The 18733-nt window shown below is 43.8% G+C and overlaps 3 protein-coding genes across 9 annotated transcripts; 1 reads left to right on the forward strand and 2 right to left on the reverse strand.

Moving 5' to 3' along the window:
• The first annotated feature begins 4 nt into the window (after window positions 1–4).
• LOC4330105 (putative nuclear RNA export factor SDE5) lies at window positions 5–6621 on the forward strand. Its single transcript, NM_001416765.1, has 12 exons — window positions 5–249; window positions 1273–1883; window positions 1974–1999; window positions 2159–2233; window positions 2825–2886; window positions 2980–3218; window positions 4226–4314; window positions 4424–4480; window positions 4841–4908; window positions 5011–5117; window positions 5198–5268; window positions 6117–6621. Exons 2-12 carry the CDS (start codon window positions 1316–1318, stop codon window positions 6219–6221), a joined length of 1467 nt encoding a protein of 488 aa, NP_001403694.1. The 5' UTR covers window positions 5–249; window positions 1273–1315; the 3' UTR covers window positions 6222–6621.
• Window positions 6581–12140, reverse strand: LOC4330106 (E3 ubiquitin-protein ligase RMA2). 7 transcript variants are annotated; one of them, XM_066307986.1, is made up of 5 exons: window positions 11908–12140; window positions 9922–10023; window positions 9715–9841; window positions 7873–8065; window positions 6581–7755 (listed from the first exon to the last, which is right to left on the reverse strand). In XM_066307986.1, exon 5 carries the CDS (start codon window positions 7704–7706, stop codon window positions 6846–6848), a length of 861 nt encoding a protein of 286 aa, XP_066164083.1. In that variant the 5' UTR covers window positions 7707–7755; window positions 7873–8065; window positions 9715–9841; window positions 9922–10023; window positions 11908–12140; the 3' UTR covers window positions 6581–6845. The 7 variants fall into 7 exon arrangements, with proteins under 7 accessions (XP_066164083.1, XP_015625693.1, XP_025878515.1 ...); XM_015770207.3 differs by lacking the exon at window positions 7873–8065 and having other exon boundaries at window positions 6581–7763; XM_026022730.2 differs by lacking the exons at window positions 9715–9841; window positions 9922–10023.
• A 2660-nt stretch (window positions 12141–14800) lies between these two features.
• LOC4330107 (thioredoxin M1, chloroplastic-like) lies at window positions 14801–18687 on the reverse strand. The gene is made up of 2 exons (NM_001416767.1): window positions 18315–18687; window positions 14801–15446 (listed from the first exon to the last, which is right to left on the reverse strand). The coding sequence occupies exons 1-2, from the start codon at window positions 18670–18672 to the stop codon at window positions 15127–15129; spliced, it is 678 nt and encodes a 225-aa protein (NP_001403696.1). The 5' UTR covers window positions 18673–18687; the 3' UTR covers window positions 14801–15126.
• Between the last annotated feature and the right edge of the window lie 46 nt (window positions 18688–18733).

An 18733-nucleotide genomic window follows, 5' to 3' on the forward strand; every position in this document is an offset into this window, starting at 1 on the left:
AACTCTCTCCAGGGTATCCCTGATCCCTCTTCTCGTGAGTTCGCCCGCCCTCGCCCTCGCCCTCGCCCTCGCCTGGGCCGATCCCCATACATCCCGCGAGCGCGAGCGAGCCGACGCGCCGCCGTTCGTCCTGCTGCTTCCGCCGCGTCGTGGTGAGCACATCATCCGCCGCCGCCGCCGATCCCCATCCATCCTTGCGAGCGATCAGGGGCGCCGTCGTGTTCGTCCTGCTGCTTCCGCCGCATCCTGGTGAGCACATCCTCCTACGCCGTCGCCTGCGCCGATCCCCCATCCATCCCACGAGCGAGCAGGGGCGCTTCTTCCGCTGCATCCGTCCGTTGCGCGCATCCTCTTTCCCATCTCTCTCTACCCACGCATTTTTTTTCTCGAATTTGCGTTAAACCCTAGCTTCTGTTCTAGAAATTTGCGAAAAACCTTAATACGAATAACACTTTGATTGTTCCCAAAAAGTTTGGTGTTAAACTTTAATACCAATAACAGTTTGCTTGTTCCCAAAATGTTTGGGGGTTCAACTGAACCCCCATTTCCCATGTTAGATCCGCCCCTACCCATGTGTTTCGAATGTTTTTTTTGCCATTTTTGATCAGTTGTTCTATTTGATGCCTCCGATTCGCTTGGAAGCTATATTTCGGCTGATACAGGGGCGTTTTGTGTCTGATCGCTTGTCCTCTGTTTGATCTGCAGAGGTAATTGCCTTGAGTAGTGTCGGATTGCAGCTGCATTGCTTCTGTGATGCTTGGGGGCGTTAGAACATGATAGTATTGTGATCCTTCATGTGTCCCTGATTTTCTGTCCTCAAACCGTGTCAGTTATTGAAGAATATTTTTCTACAGTTCTTCCTTGTGTCCACCGCAAATGTTTTGTGTTGATCACAGCATCACATGGGCGCGGATAGAACATTTGTGGGTCCCTAGTTGATTTTTTTTATGGGAACCGGGGTTGAGATCATCTGTAGTTCATACTGGGAGTCGTACCACTTGACCTGCTCTCTCTCTCTCTCTCTCTCTCTTTTTTTTTTGGGGGGGGGGGGGGGTTGTTCTCTTACAACTTTGTTCAGGAATGTTTAGGATGAACCACCTAGCCCTGGATATATTTGAAATATCATTTTGTTATTTTTTTCCTCCCTTTTTTTTTCTGGATTTCACCTTTTCTGTTGAAAGTTCTCAGCAGTTCCTTGTATTCAGTATTCACAGCATAACTCCGAGCATCAGTACTTCGTTTCATTTGGTTAATGCCAGATTTTTTTGGCAGGTTCGACAGCATTGTTTGAGGTTCTTTTAAAAGTGTTCTCACCATGGATCTTCGCCATTCACAAACTCCATCCAGTGATGACGAGACAAGGGCACTTAATGCATTGCTTGATGCTTTCAGTTCTGCCTTTTCGCTTGATGATATAGCTACGGCATATTGCAGAGCAAATGGTGATGTCAACAGAGCTGGTGATCTATTGACTGAACTTGAACATCCTATGGCCAAGAGCAATGAAGTTGACTCAAGTGTTGGGACTATTCATCCCCCAAGTGGTAAGGCAATTGAAGAAAACAGTACAGAGAGTTCAGGCCAAGCAAAATCTCGGGAAAAAATGCAGAAGTCTAGTGCTTCATTTGGCACTGTATCCAGTATGTTAGGAAAGGGATCGACCAGGGCTACAGTACCTTTGATGAATAGAGCATCAGGAAAGGAAAAACCTCCAATGGTTGAGTTACCAGAGTACATGCGGGACGATTTTAATGGGAAAGTTGATAAATCTGATTCTGCACCAAAGAGAGAGACTTTGAATAATAGAGATATAGAGGAATTTCTATTTTCTATGCTTGGAGAAGGATTCAAGCTCAGCATGGACATGATCCGTGAGGTTCTAGGTAAACTCGTGCGTGCTATGTGAGGCCATTTCCCCATATTCCACTTGCTTGTTTCAAGCTGTTTTTAACTATCTTTAATTTCTTATGCAGGCAGCTGTGGATATGACATTAAGAAGGTAGTAATCGATCACTACTGTAAAGATTATGTATTTTTTGTGTTGACACTGATTGTCGTATATGCATCAAAAGGGTTTAGAGTTAGGTCATAGGGTGCATAATTCATTTAATGTACCTTCTCATTTGCACACCTAACAGAATCATGGTATTTTATGCAGAGCATGGAGGAACTGATGTCAGTTTCTACAAAAGATACAAGCAAGAAGGCAGAAGACAAACATTATATAGCACAGGCAAGCTTAAATTTTATTTTTGCTACTTCAACAGTGTTATATGACTTTCTTCTTCCTTTGTACTTATGGATTTTGCTTTTGTACCTGTACATGTTAATTTCTCCATGTTGCTCGGCTGAAATATGGTGAAAATCTTAAGTATTTATGCCCCATTATATATGTTATAGTGCTTTTTTTATGCAGAACTTCCTTTATGCTTATTTTTTCTGTACATATTTTTGTACTGTTCCATTTTACCTCACCAATTGAAAAATTATGGTGCTTATATATTTTTGTACATGTTATAGCTAGCACTCGTGCACTTATTTATTTTAATTTAATGGTACAGCCCTTTCGTAATTACTAATTAACATAGGACTTGATATGCTGTCTCAGTTAAGATGTTAGATCGCTAGTTCCAAATTTCCAATTGGTAACTGAGCAACAGAATTTGTTATTGGTTAATGCTTCGAATTTTTTCAATACAGCTACTATTGTATGTGAAGGGAGTCAGACCACTCTGTTATATTAAGCAACAATATGCATGTTTCATGGGTTTCATATTGTATAAACATTTTAATTATATCCACCCTGTGTCATGTAATGGTGCAGGATGCAGCAGTAGAATGCTCTTCTACAAAGGGAAGCTGCCTAGAATCACAATCCACCTTTAGGTTCTTGCTTCTTCTCTTCATTATTGGTCTGTTCCTATCTTCCCATCATGAAGGCTACATCTATTTTACTTTCATCGACACTCTTCTTTGTAGGAATGGCAGTGCCTATTCTTTGCGAGGCAAGAGACATAGCTCAAGTCAGATTTCTCCAGGAGAGTTGCTAGTGTCAATCTTCACTGTACCTGAAAGATCCGAGGAGGAACCAATAGGAAAACGATATGAACTGGGTGCAAATCGAAACAGAGTACCAGATCAGAAACCAGTTGTAGAACCCCTTGAGGACATCTCATCAGAAACTAACTGTTATCCAGTGAAAGTTATCCTTAGCAAAGGTATATTGTTACACACTTCTGCTTCCATATTTTTCGCTTTTCTCTGAGGAATATACTGGCGTTATATTCTGTCCCTTTCATCTTTTATTGTAATTTCTATGCTTTTTTGCATCAACATTGTATCCTACAACAAAATTTACTGTTTAGACTGCACTATATGAGATACCTTTCAAAAGTAGTTTGCACTCTGAATTACATAATTCTGTTCAGTAAGCCAAACATAAAGTTCAAGATGATATTGTGTGTATAGCCATGTATTCTTAATACATAATCAGGACAAACATCAATACCAAGCTCAGTTATATTTCTACATGATATCACATTTCTTTAGCCTGCACCGAACATTTGTGGTAGAATTCTGTCTCACAAGTCCTCTTTTAACAATCTGTGATGGATGGGTAAAATTGTAAATGTAGTTTACCTACTGTATGTTGAACCATTTGACTTATTTAGAGTTTGGACATAGGAGTATCATGTCCATCACAGTATTAGATCTATATGGTTATTCTGGATGGTTATAGACCTACAGAATGATAGTATTAAAGATTTGCAGTGATGTATCAAATGGATTTTTCGCTATTAGTTGGTTTGTACATGCTTTGCATCTTAGTACTGATGTTAGCAGATTTGTTTGAACTAAGTCAAGGACAACTATGGGAACTGTTTATGTTTTCCTTTTTCTTAATGAAATCTTTCAAACTATGCAAGTCAGAAAGTGATATCCATTGTGTTCTATATTTTCATGAAGGATACAGAGGACACAATTGTGATTACAAGCAGAAAATATAGTTTGAATTAATATAAGCTTTTGATATTTTTTAATCAAAACCTTTTGATAATTTGGTGATAAAAACTGCTAACATGAAGCTTCTAATCGACTGGTCTCTTAAGTCTTCACACTCTGCCTTAATGCAAGATGTTTGTCATAATTGAGATTTTATCATCCTGTATTCCATGAAAAGTTATAATGCATTATTTGTTTTGAAATTGTTTTGGTTTGTATCTAGAACTAGTTGCACATAATGAGGAAGATTACCAGAACTATCGTAGGGCTGCGAAGCAGCATTGGGATATGATGAAGCAATACTATGAGAAGGTATGGGGGCTTCATGATGATTCTTTATGCTTTGATGTTTATTTCGTTTTCTGCAAACAGATCGTTTTTTGTTTTTTCCATGTTGAAGAATTTTCAATGAAAATTCCAGGCTGTTGATGCTTTTAGGGAGGGTAACCAGAAAGAAGTCGAGTATCTTCTTGGGGAAGTAAGTAATCATTTTCTTGAGCAAGAACTAGAGGACATTATTTAATATTATAGTGGGGTTTTGAACCAGGGGTCTTATGCATTTTTGTCAAAAACGAACCTATTGGTATATTGATAGAGGAATACATATATCTTGGCCAGCAGAGTTATTATGTATGACAGTATGAGTGTATGAGTGTGACTATGGGCATCGTCATTACGTTTGAATGTATGATTATTTGGCCTGTCTTTGAGCTGCTTCTATTCTCTAAGTAAAAATGTACTACATAGAAACATTTGCCAGCTTGTATATGCTCATCTGTTGATGTAATGGCCACTTCTAAAAAAACGACTAACTGGCTATTCTTTGTTGGATATCAAGGGGAAACACTATTACATGATGGCTCGACTGGCTGATGAAAAATCTTCTGCGGAGATTGTCAAGTCGAAGTAAGTGCGCTTCCTTTCTGCATTATAGCTGAAATTAATCTGTTACGTTTGTTGTTTCTTTTTAGAAACCTTACATTACCAAGTTTATGGGTCTTCTTGCAGAAAAGTAGAGTCAAAGAATGAGTTGTGTCTTGACCTGCGTGGACAAGATCCAGCCAACGTAGCAAATCTCGTGAGACTTCATCTTAGACAGTTGTCTAATATCCCATGTGAGATGAGCACATAAATCTTTTCATTTCTTGATATATATTTTTTTGCGTAGTCTTATCTAATTTACCTGATGTTGTAGCTTTTGAGTACTTGAAAGTCATTACTGGTGCTGAGGATGGCAGTTTCAAATCGGCACAAAGAAGAAGAAAGGTGATTTTCTCAAAGTTGCTTTACTACTACTGAATTTTCTGCTTCATCTGCTAGTTATCTGTGTGCATGACTCAGATACCAATTATTAGGCTGCACTATGTTCTTTATCCAAACTACAAATATCCACCTAGTTATCTTGGCTAATATAAGCATCTAGTGGCATTTTGCTCTATAAATCTGACATCATTAGTTCATTGCACTATTTAACTCAGTAATGGTTATGACCAGTCCTTTAGCCAAATTATGGATCAAGAAATTCAAAACCACACATGTAAAAATAAAAGAGAATAAAATAAAACAGAAGTACACCAAGGGCATGCTAAACTTTAAAATGAAGTTGTAGGTATGGGCGGTACAGAGTGATTTCCTCAGCTGTTTTAAAGATGTGGAAGCTTGCATGCATTCATATGTTCAGTGTTTGTTGTCCTCTGCTTTGTTCTTGTCCTTTTTTGGCAGCAAGATTTTTAGATTAGTGGACTTGTGCCTAAGTTGAACGGTTTCTTTATTTATCAATTTGCTGGTTGAGTACTCTGTAGGCTTTAGTTTTTCCATTGTGGTAATAACACTGTAGCGTTGTTGGTATGATGCGAAAAGCGTAATATGCTTGAATCTCTGCATGTACTTTTGTTAAGAGCTTTTGCAATTACTACTCTTTGAACTCTGGAATCTTTTGCCGAAGTTAAGACTTAGGAGGCATTAATGCGTAATTCCTTGGTTTGTACTATATGACAAGGAGAGTGGCTGTTTTTGACTGCAACGTGTTGTGCGAAATACCACGACTTTAGAATTGTAACTACGTGCTGCACATACATGGTATTGAACTGTCTTTACGTGATGAATTTGGCCAGGTGATGAAGTATCTGGAGAAGAAATCGATTGTGTGGACTGAAGAGGAATCCAACCCTGGGACCATCCTCATCCCAATTAATCAGAAGCAGGATCAGCAGGATTAGGTTCATGTACAAAGGTGGTGGCTCTCAGTGACAAACTGACAGAAGTCGATGTTCATAGCTGCGGCATCATTGATGTCCATTTTGAACCTTACTACAGTAGTTCTTTCCCTTCTCCTTTTGGGTATTTGAACTGTGGAAGTTACGTGCACTGCATTCGTTTTGTCTGCACATTGCAGACATTTCGAACTCATTATTGCCACCTCGCTAGTGCCAGAAGGAAGAAAGAACTGAGGCCATGGTCCGACAGAAATGCAGCAGTACTAGTACTAGTAGTAACATTCTTGTCATCTCTAGCATCGTGTCACTACTTAACAGCGTCCGCTCGGCAGATGAATGGTCTCACTTGTTTAACACTGATGTGCGCAAAATGGCATGCTGCATCTCTGCAAAATGAGTCATCGATTCACATTGGCCTTTGCTTAAGCAGCGCCCTAAATCAGAACATGCTCGAGGAGTTGCAAGAGGGTTGCTTTGGATGGCACGGCAGTACGGAACTGCTACTGCCTACTGGGCGGCATGACGCACCTTTTTTTTTTTTACCTATGTACACGACCTATGTACACGAAAGTTAGGAGTACAACTTGGATCTCCTGGAAGGTGCAGATCATCTGGTGTGCGCCGCTCTCAGAAGAGAAGCAGGCAGAGCACCGCGAACACGACAAGGAAGAACCATATCTGGTGCAGGGACCTCTCCACCTCCATGTGCTGCCGTCTCAGCCTGGGGCTCATGTGGTAAGGGCTCGTGTAGTACGCGCTCGCCGCCGCCGTCGCCGGCGACTGCCCGCGCGACACCCACGGGAGCACCGCCAGGGCCATCCCTCCGAGCATCCCTCCGGTCGTTGTCGTCGTCGAGTGGAACATGCCCACGCCGCCCACGGCAGCAGGTGGTGGAGGGTAGACCACGTCGAACAACCGCGCCGGCGCCGGCGCCGGCGTGCTAGCGGCGGCGGCGTGGTGATTGGCGTGCCACGGTGACCGGACTGGCGGGCTGGATCCCGTGCTCCCGTGTCGGTGTCCTCCGTCGTCGTCGCCGAGCCGATCGCTCTGCCGCTCGACGGGCTCCCGATGTACGATCGGCCGGCGCGGGATGGCCGAGCCGGATCGGGCCCTCTTGGAACTTCCGCCGCGGCCGCGGCCGTAGAGCGGCACGAGCGTGTCCGGCGAGACCGCGGCCTTGCACACGGGGCAGGGACGCCGCCTCGTCGAGCTCGCGTCGCCGTTGCTTCCGTCGTCGTCGCCGCCGGGGTGCAGCCACTCGTAGATGCAGGGCCAGCAGTAGAGGTGGCCGCAGAGGGTGACCACCGGCTCCGTGGCGAAATCCAGGCAGATGTTGCAGTCGAAGCAGCCACCGCCTTGCGCCTCTGCCGCCGCCGCCGCCGCCGCCGCCTCCGCCTCCACTTCACCTCGGACTCTCACCGCCGGCTCATCGCCGGCCGCCAAAGACTTGTCGCTGTCGCTGCCTCCACTCGTGCAAAGCTGATCCATCCCCACCTCGATCAAACAAAATCTTTCCTTATATCGATGGTTCGCCGGGCTGCAAAGCTAACAGGAATGTCAGACCATTATAAGTTTATAACCGACGACAAAAGAAGATGGATTGATCAGCGAGCAAGAGAGAAAAACAAGCACACTGTCCACACCAATCCCTCACCATGATTGGTCACCGAAACGTGTACGATGACCGGTCAGAATTCAGGCAAAGCAAGTTGTACCGTTTTGTCCGTGCGACCGGTTCGTGTGCTGGTGATAGGCCGCTGGCAGCAAAAATGGACAGTGGAACTAACCACAAGAAGACCAAAACCGTAGGGTTTTCTGTCTGAGGACGTTGTTTAGTCCTAACTAGTCTGTCCAAATCCAGAAGGTCCCACGTCGATCAGACAAGATATTTTCAGATAAAGCAGAGGATTTAAATAAGGCTCCATGCCTCCATACCAAATATAAACAACCACAGGGCAAATTGTATAAGAAAACTACTATTGATTAAATTTTACTTTTTCTAAAAAAAATTGTTCGGTCATACTACTAGTTTAGCTTCGATCTATATGTTGCTATCACATCCAGTCATCCACTACGGTGGTTCGATTGTAGAAATGTCATTGATGATTGATTGCATTGCGGATTTACACGGTCACCGGTCACCACACCAGTCGGTAAAACTAGTCTGATTGCCCAACCTGAAGTGGATACAAGAATCTTACAGGTCAAAACCCGTAATTATCAACCCGAATTTTGCATTTGTTTATCTTTGCAAAAACAATAACAAGAAGAAGAGAGTTTGCCTTTGTTTTTTATAGAAAATAGACTTGCTATTGCCTTGAGAGGAAAGCAAAGAAGAAAGCAATTAAGCAATCCGGCATTTATAATCTGCTTACGCTCGATTTAATTTGGACAACGCCACCAGGTCGCTGAAACACTGACCGGATTAGCACCACTATTTTTTGTCAAGAAAAAATAAGAGATGATCAGTGACCACACAGCGAATTGTACGGAGAAGAAGACAGCTTGCCGACCCCAAAGCCCAACCTGATCTTGCTCCATAAGTATGATTATCTCTGTGTTTTTTTTTCCTTCAAAGAAACTGAGCCGTCAATCGGTTCTTTATCTATGTTAATAAACCGAAAAGCAAACGATGAAGTGGTGTAATAATATATGGAATAACTAGATTCCTGACTCCATATGTAGCACTTGACGTATTCAAGCGACTGAACAAAACCAAAGAGAAAAGCACATCATTTCTTATTATATAGTTTTAAATCATATCTAGTGATCAGGGAAGATGATGATTCAATCTTGTGATAAGATCAGGAAACAACAAATATTCGGCCAACAACTTGGAGTTGTTTTTTCTTAAATAATATTAGCCCATATCCACAGACGATATGTGCAGTCAGAACTAAGGTGCCTATATGCATTTCTCTCCTTTCCTTATCATACATACAGCTCCAAGCACGTCGTTTTTCTACAGTTGTCCAGCTAGCGTTTTTGTGGCCAAGAAACAAAGTACTGATGAATAGTACGAATCATGAAAATGAGATCAACCAAGATACATCACAAAATTGCTAATGGTACCCCAAGGCTACAAATAAAAATGCACAAGCAGAAAAGTTCAGTAGAACTGTGCAAAGCTTAGTTGCATTGATGCAGCTTTTCATTGTCAAATTGTTTGTGTGCCACAATATCAATATGATTAAACTTACACAGATATAGGTTATTCGGATTAGTACCAAACAAGAATCATTCCATCTACACATTTATCAGGTATACTCAATCGACGTGTAAGTAAAGAGTGGAAGCAACATCTTAATTATTCCTTCTAATTTTCCAATAGGGTTAAGGCTGTCAGTTACACTTCCCATCAAAGAAAGGATAACCACATGTAAACGGCCTTGAGATAAATCACAAGAACAAATGGGTGAAACATAAAACTAGTAACAAACTTCTGTTTAGCATGCAAATGAATTAAGATGGAGAAACCAAGGCATATAATTACTACCATGTTTATGAGTTTATCCTAAAAGATTTGGTGACACAACAGGGCTGAAGACAAATCTGGCAAAATGCGCAATTACACCAATCCGGTGTAGCGAGCAGCAGCTCCAATTGATCACCGACATCCTTCGCTGCAAGATAGAGCAATTCCCAATTATATACTTGGGGATACCGCTATCCATGAGAAGACCAACAAAGATGGAGTTGCAACCAATCCTTGATAAGCTTGCAAAAAAGGTAGCTGGTTGGAAGCCAAGGATGCTATCACACGATGGCAGATTATGCTTGATCAAATCAACAATGATGGCCCTCCCTGTACACACAATGTCAGTGATTCAGCTGCCTAAATGGGCGATAAAAGAAATTGAACGCAAATGCAGGGGATTCCTTTGGAAAGGGCAAGAGGAAGTGAGCGGTGGACACTGCTTGGTCGCGTGGAAAAACGTCTGTATGCCAGTGGAAAATGGGGGGCTGGGGATCAAGAATTTGGAATACTTTGGTCATGCATTGCGGCTAAAATGGCAGGTCACCAAGCTACAGCACAAGAACAGACCATGGTCTATGGTGGACTTTCAACTTGGAGGGGAAGTGGAGAAAATTTTCCAATCAATGGCTGAGTTCATCGTCGGGAATGGACAAAACACAAAATTTTGGACTTCAAATTGGCTTGGGGGAGGCAGCATTGCCTGGAGGTGGCCCATTCTATCGACTTATGTGGGCAGATCAAATCTGTCCGTGGCACAAGCTCTAACAGGCAACAGATGGGTGAGAGATCTTCGTGGCTCCCTCTCAAACGAAGCCCTAGCCCAATACTTCGAGCTATGGAGTGAGCTACAGACGATACACCTAAGTCAAGAAGAAGACAGCATTAGATGGAAACTAACGCCAGATGGCCAATTCTCAAGCACATCAGCTTATGATCTGTTCTTCAAATCAATGGAGCTGTGCCCGGTGGGAGAACTAATATGGCATGCGAAGGCACCATCTAAAATTCGATTCTTCATGTGGTTGGCCACAAAGGGGCGCTGTCTAACTGCTGATAATCTTCAGAAGAGGGGTTGGCCACACTCTGACTGCTGCACTCTGTGCACACGAGAATCTGAAGATTGCGCACATCTGTTCAGTAAATGCGTTTATACAGTGAGAGTTTGGAGTTTGTTGCGCAATTGGATCAACGTTCCCTTCCCCATTCCTGGGAGAAGCGAACTTGGGCTCACTGAGTGGTGGATGCAGGCCAGGCTGCGTTTTCGGCACTGCTACAGGGACAACTTCGACAGTGTGTGCATGCTAGTTTGCTGGACAGTTTGGAAAGAGAGGAATGCCCGTGTGTTTGATCAGCGGTCGAGGATCCCTGAACAGTTGGCCGAAGCAATCAAAGAAGAGGTTCTTCTGTGGAAGGAAGCAGGTTATTTTGAGACAAACAATAGTTAGCACATTTTCCTTGTTTGTGGTTTGATTTTATTTCAGCTTACTGGGGCTGAGGCTAAGCCTTGGTCCCATCTCAACAGCCTCCTGTTGTTGTAAGCAAAATTTGTATTTTTCTCCCCTCAAATCTTAATGAAATTCGCTCGCCGGTTCCTTCGGCCGACCCGGCAAAAAAAGTTTATCCTAAAAGAGTAGTAATCGTATCTTGATTGATTAAATGAAAACCAAGAACAAAGATACACTGACATGATTTCCTGTCCTAACACACATACACTACGACGGCTTAAAATTTCGAACCTGCCTACAATGAACAATATTAGTTGACCAAATTAGCACAGTTCATATTTTATAAAGAAACTGTGCTTGGCTCAAAGATAACATACTGCAATCAACTGCATCAAGCCATCAACAAGTCTGAAAGAACACGGGTGCATAATTGACCAAGACCAAAACTCGGCCCATTGGCCATTGCGAATCAGTTTCTCATTTCATTTCTCTACTTTTAAATGATCTAGAAGCATGGCTAAAAAGCAGTAAGGGCAAAGCTCCAACCCTGAATCAACTACAAACAGAATCATATGCACTCAAACTCGCAAGAATTCACCTGATCGATTGAAACAACAGCAGGCACCAGCAAAAGAAACCAGAGGCGCCGACTCAAAAACCAAGAACACGATCAGATGAGATCACTAGTTCATTACACCATCGCATCACCAACAATCAACAAAGCACACGGAGCAATCAGCAAACAGGAGTATGGTTGGTGGCTGACCTGCACTGGCTAGCAAGCTAGCTAGCAGCTGTACTGCACGCCGGACGTCCGCCTCCCCCCTGTCTCTCTCTCTCCCGTCTCCATGCAGAGGCGACGACTCGGAGCAGCAGGGAGAAGAGGAGAGGAGACGAGTGGTTCGCCGTCGACGTCAGTGGCCGGCGCGGAGGCCGAAGTGGGAAGTGGACGGCTTCCTGCCTTTCCTTGCCTTCCTCGCGGGGAGCGACGAGGGGAATGAGAGATTTCCTTTTTCTTTTCTTCTCTTCTCTTTCCCTCGCTCGCCGTGAAGCTTTCGTTGCCCAAGGGAAACCGGTTCCCCTGCTTTTTTTTTTCCTTGTTTGGTGGGTCGCTCTGCTCCTGCTAATTAGACTATTGGATTTGATTCTCTAAAGGTCGTCGCCTCTGATATTTTTGTAAGGATAAACATAACCATCTTATTTTTCTTGACCAAGAACTTAATCGTATTGTTTTCTATAAGACAATGGAGGATAAACATAGCCTTTTTTTTATTCAAAGAATGTGAACAAATGATGATCCTTTGTGGTGGTAGGGGGTGTAGGGTTGTTGGTCCATTTGGCTCAATGCCTCAGAATTGTGGGCCACGGAAGGCAACAAAAAGGAGCGTAAAAGGCAAACAAAAGGGAGTGGAAACAGCAATGAGAATCTTTCTCCTGCACACACGTACGCGCCATCGAAGATTTTGGAGTTTGTTGGCATGAGGTGCGGGGAGAGATGAGATCTTATCCGGTTAATCATCGTGCCCCCGTTTCACTCGCACGCATTGCTAGGCGATGAACTCGCACTTGCGTTACGCAAGTTGCGTATGAAATGCCGATCGCTTTCTTGTGGTTATTAGTACTTGTGAGTTGTGAGGTCACGAGCCGTTGAATCACAACGGCGCTACGCTACGTACGCCACCGTTGCCAATGGGCGCGACGCGGTTGGGGCCGAGAGGCCCAACGGGATCACGGCACGGCGCGCCACGGCCGCCGCCGCGCGCGGGCGTCACGATGAGATCGTTCGCCGTTTCACGAGAGCGACCCCTTCCGTATGCCGCCATACGCTCGCTCGAACTGCCCGGCGACCAAACTGTCCGTGCTTTTCTTGTCGACTTTGCATCGCGGCACTCGTCACTCGTGCCGATCACGACGTGATTGTCGTCGCCAATCGCCGAGAGATTACGGGGCACTGTTGGTCGATCTGAATTATTTATTGCACTAGCTATAGCGATTCCGTTTCGTGCACTCTACACCAAAATCACGAGCCACACAAAGTCACAGGTACAAAGCTATACACGTACTCACCCGATCACTCAACACGACTACACGAGCAGAAGTTGCATCTTTTGCATTCGCGGGTGGCCGCAGCAGATGGACCTAGGTGAGGCCCGAGCAATCATTCCGAGTGCACATCAATCGGCTTGTGTGTCGCGTGGAGTAGATCGCCTGTCGCGCCAGGCAAGAGACGGGCGAATTATTGTGCGTCAAGGACGCAAATCTGCCGAGTTGCCGACGTTTGTTCGCGACTTCACGAGTGGCTATGTCGCGGTACCTGGGGCAGCCGTGCAGCGGGGCAGTACGTTAGTACGTGATGCGAGCTCGTCCGGAAAGAACAGCATGTGCCAGTCCGATCGCAATGGCCCAGCTTGCTCAGCTTCCGTTAGCTTGGTTTGTGATCTGTGGTCACTTTCCCCTGTCCTACATTTCATCAAGTACTGTACTACTGTTCACGGAGAGGAGAGGATCCAGATCCTCTGCTAATGCAGAGGGTGGCATTAGCTCCAATCCTATTCGTCCATCATCATCCAACGGCGGCAGCTTCTTTTTCTCTTCGATACTGGTACCAGAAACAAAAGTCCTCGCCGGTGACCACAAATCCTCTGCCAAATCCTAGCCATCCATCTGAGAGGGAATGGCTGCGATTGCTTTTTCTTATTGATTCCATTTTACTCCCTCCGTCCCTAAAATATTTGACGCTGTTGACTTTTTCTAATATGTTTGACCGTTCGTCTTATTAAAAAAAATTAAGTAATTATTAATTTTTTTTCTATCGTTTGATTCATCGTTAAATGTACTTTTATATATACATATATACTTTTATATATACATATAGTTTTGTATATTTCATAAAAATTTTTAAATAAGACGAATGATCAAATATTTATGGATGGAGGGAATATCGATTTACTCGAATCGCTGGCTCGTGAAGTATGTTGCATCGCCGGCGCTGCAGAAGCTATGGATGAACGAAAATCATGGCGTTGTGCTAGATATTAAAGGGTTGGCCTGTGGCGCGAACTGCACTACGGATAAGCACCGAGAGAACCGATCGTTGCATGCGCTGTTGCTTCATTTTCTTTCGATAATCATGAGCTCGGTGTTACTCTCAGCTTCTCATGGTGGTGATAATATAGGTCAAGGGAAGAGGCGCAGCGGTTTAGATCGCCAAAGCGGACTCATTGCCGTTGTTGCGCTTGCATTGCTGTGGTCACCGGTGAGGAGGACTTGTTTGTTTCTAGTACCAATATCGAAGGGAAAAAGAAGCTGCAGCCGTTGGATGATGATGGACGGATAGGATTGAAGCTAATGCCACCCTCTGCATTAGCTTCTCCAATGCAGAGGATCTGGATCCGGAGTGGATCCGGAGAGGAGATCCAGTCAGGTTCCATATACTGTGGTGGCAGCCAGTTGATTTCCACGTCCACTACTTGTTCAGCCAGGTCTTGAGTGGAAGTCTCTCTAAAAATAAAAAAGGGTCTCGAGTATACGATAGGACTTTATTTCGCTGCAACAGCCGAACAGGAATGGGTGAATGGCCTAGTTGCCCTTGTAGATCAAACATATGCTTGATCTGTTGATCAAGCATTCATGCCCACACTCCCGGCAAACATTTCATCCGTTAAAATCTGATAATGACAATTCGGCCGAATATGGTTATCATATCGGCATTTAGTAGTACTAGTATACAATCCAAAGAATGAAACAAGCAACTCGAAGCAACCTTCCATACCTTCGATCCAGAAGGCCACGCAGGGCTCAGCCTTGAATTGCATTTATTAGCGGTTATCACATTATTATGTACATACAACTACCAAACCGGGGTTCCATAATTTACGATTCTCCTGCCTATTCTCGAAAAGAAATGGAGTTCATAGATGACAATATATCCATCTGGGCGTGAAGGTTGAAGCCCAACTGCCTAGAAAATATTCAACCTGACATTTTACCTCCCGATGTATTTGTCGATGCTGCTGACCAGGGTGCTCTCGGGCACAGCTCCAATCACCGCATCTTTCTTCTCACCGTTCTTGAATATCATCATTGTGGGAATGCTTCTTATCCCAAACTGGGTTGCTATGTCGGGGTTTTCATCAGTGTTGAGCTTGTAGCAGTTCAGCTTCCCTTCATATTCTTTTGAAAGTTTGCCAATGACAGGATCTATCATTTTGCATGGCCCGCACCACGAAGCCCAGAACTCAACGAGAACCGGAAGTTCACTCTCCACCACAAGTGACTGCCATGTTGACTTAGTCACGTCAGGAACTGCAAAAGAATTATGTTAAGAGCATATTAACTAGCATATTAATCACCACAAAATGGGGATATATAAAAGCTGTTCGATGAAATTGAATAGGCCCAGGCCAACATATAAGTTTTCCACAAACTGAATAAGCATGAGTTGGGGGGATGCACCCCTCTGTCATCAGAAAATTAACTGTGCCATTATCTAGCAAATATTGTCATAGCTAATAGAACAGTCCCGCAAACAGAAATGAAATATGGAAAGTGAAACAATGAAGGAAGCATATATTTAGAAACCATACTTGCATAAAAATTGGAGGCTATTTAATTTTTTCAGTTGAGAAGTGTTGACCATAAACATAAAGCCTTAGAAAGGAAACCATTTTTGAGGGTTTAGTGAGGAATGCCTTTTAGGACTCAGTAAGGAATCATTATTTGTGGACTTACAAGGAAACCCTTTTTGTGGACTTACTAAAGAAACTCTAGGTGGTGACTCTATAAAACAGATATCATCTTAGAGAACCTCTTTTACTAGTCATCTAAGCACCCCTGCAGCACTACAAGGCATCTGAGCATTTGCAAGCTAGCTGTTGAGTTTGCTTGCATGGATTTCTATATTCTGTTTCCACCTTGTAAATTTCCTTTAACTTTCTCAGACAAAAACAAATGTAGTACCATACAAGTATAAATCCACCTAAATGACTACTGCAAATTGACACAAACAACATGAACCTTATAATCATAGAATCAAAGTTATAGTACATGTTTCTCGAAAGCCTTGTGTGTATAAGAACATATAGCCAAAAGTTTGGTCTCAATGTCCATACAACATACTCCCTCCGTCCCATAAAAAACCAACCTAGTACCGGATGTGACACATTTTAGTACTATGAATCTGGACATAGTCCTAGATTCGTTTTTTATGGGACGGAGGGAGTACATCAAGATGTAATAAAGTAACTTATTTTTTAAACGATTTACCCTGCAACATCTTAGAGGTTCAGTTTATTCAGGTAAGGTTTCAGTACTTCTACTAAACCACCTTATCCCTCCCATTTTTCAAGATATTAGACCTATATCTAATATCTGGAAAACTCTCCAATCATGCCTCTCTCAATGAAACAGACAATGCTTCTCCGAATAAAGTGATAGTTCAATACGTGCAGCTAGTACTAAGACTAAAATAAAACATCTTTTTAGCCCAACAAAGATGATGCGATCCATATTGCACCATTCAACCATCATTGGAATTTAGAAATAATGTATTCTAATATTTGTGTTGCCTTGTCCCTTTAGTGAATAGCTCATCTGCACTTTTGAGAACAAATCAGTGTTAGGACTACTGTCATAAATTGATGTGTACCACTTTCATTCACCTATATTAGGTGTACAGTCTACTTGCTTTGGGCTAAAAGACAAATTAGAAAATCAAATTTATAAGGATGTCTCATTTGTTGGTCTACTGTGTGTACACACGACAGGTGCAATTGGAAAATCTTCAGTGGATTAAGTTAGAACTTAGCCGCAATGGTGCTGTTCTATCACCGCAAATCACCTTTCATGATCGGTGTCTGTTCCTTAAAGGAGCAATTCCTAAATCCAAAGTGGTTGGTCTAAACTCCATTGTCACACTGACAGCTAGAACAATCTATCTGGAGCATAACAATCGCATCTTTAAACTAACTTTTACCACCTACAGCAGATTTGTAGAGAACATCAAGCAGAGTGCCAACTGTGGAGGGAGGTGGAAGTTATGGTAATTTCCACTTTTCCAGTCATGCAATCAACTTGGTTGTGGACAAAGTCATAGTCTTCAGGGCAGTCTTAATTTGTTAAGCTAACTTATGTTAATGATTTGGTGTATGTGGGTATTGAGGCACCCATTGAATTCTTGTACAAACCATTTGCACATCCTCGGTTTAAAAAAATGTGCATCTCCCTTATATTAAATGCAATATGCATGCTTGTTGAGAACCTCTGTATGTAATAGCAAGCTGCTAACTGTTTTTAAAGTTGGAAAATTAATTACCATGCAATTGATGGTTTATTAGCTGCAACCAGGGATATTAGAGGGAAGAAATTCATTTGTTGCTGGGAAAGATCTGAGTGCCCTATAGTTACAAACAAACAAAAGAAGAAATGCTGTTTTAAAAAGATGAACACAGGAAGCAACTTCTAACTTTCCATACAGCGTACAACAAAACAAATGTTATGTGTTGTTACTAGGTTCAAAGCAACTTCCTCACTTTTGCATACATGCAGATGGAACATGAAGGACATACATAGACACGTCTTAACTTAAACAACATATATAGACAGGCCTTAAGTATGTGATTTACTACTTGTTCGCATGTGCCTTACGGAAGTGTTCGCACGTGCCTTACGTAAGTACATATATTGTTGATCTCCACGCACACAGCACAATTGAGTGCACGCATTGGTGCACAGATTGTCCATCGCGCAAGAACACACGGAGGCAATGCAGCATGCCTACATGCAAAGATGAATGCACTAGAGCAAGCGTAGTTGCGCCTTTCTGCGTCGATTGTTAGTTTGTTACACAATGATACCTTCAAGGTGGTGTCATAACACTGTGCTACGTGCTGCAACACTCCCTTATTATCCAGAAATCCTCAACGCCGAGTTAACTACAGAAACCAGACCTAAGACAAAATAATTCCGAAACCCCTAACTCCACGTAAGGCTCCACAAACATAGCAGATCGCCATCCGAATTGTCTAAACGGATGATCCCGAACGGCAGTAAGCAACCAGCGACCAGTACGACGACCTAATTAGATCAGCACCATTTCACCACCCCGGATCGACGCATGAATCTAACGCGAGCAAGGGCAACAGCTCTAATCTCTCAAAGACGCCGGAGAAATACCTTGGAAGGAGGTCTCCTGGCCCTGGGCGGCGCACACCACCGACACGCCGCGGGCGCGTCCCGAGCGGAGCCGGACGACCGGGGCAGCGCGGACGCCCCGGCACTGCGGGAGGAGGCGACGCTGCGGGGTTACCGCGGCGACGGCGACGGGAGGAGACGCGGCTGGCTTGGCGACGGAGACGGCGAGGGCGGAGGAGGCCATCGGCGCCGGCGGATGTGGACGGGCGGTGGCGGTGGCGGTGGCGGTTGCGGGTTCGGTGAGGAAGGCGACGAGTCTGGTGGGGATGAGACTGAGTGAGGTGGACAGATAAGCTGGGGCCGCGGGTCCCCCGCTGGGCCGAGGGATGATCCGGCCCATTACGGGAGAAAGCCCAAACGGCCCGTGAGCCCATCATCTGGGACGCGGAGCGAGCAAGCCC

Source organism: Oryza sativa, chromosome 2 (assembly GCF_034140825.1).
Source record: "Oryza sativa Japonica Group chromosome 2, ASM3414082v1".
NCBI lineage: Eukaryota > Viridiplantae > Streptophyta > Magnoliopsida > Poales > Poaceae > Oryza > Oryza sativa.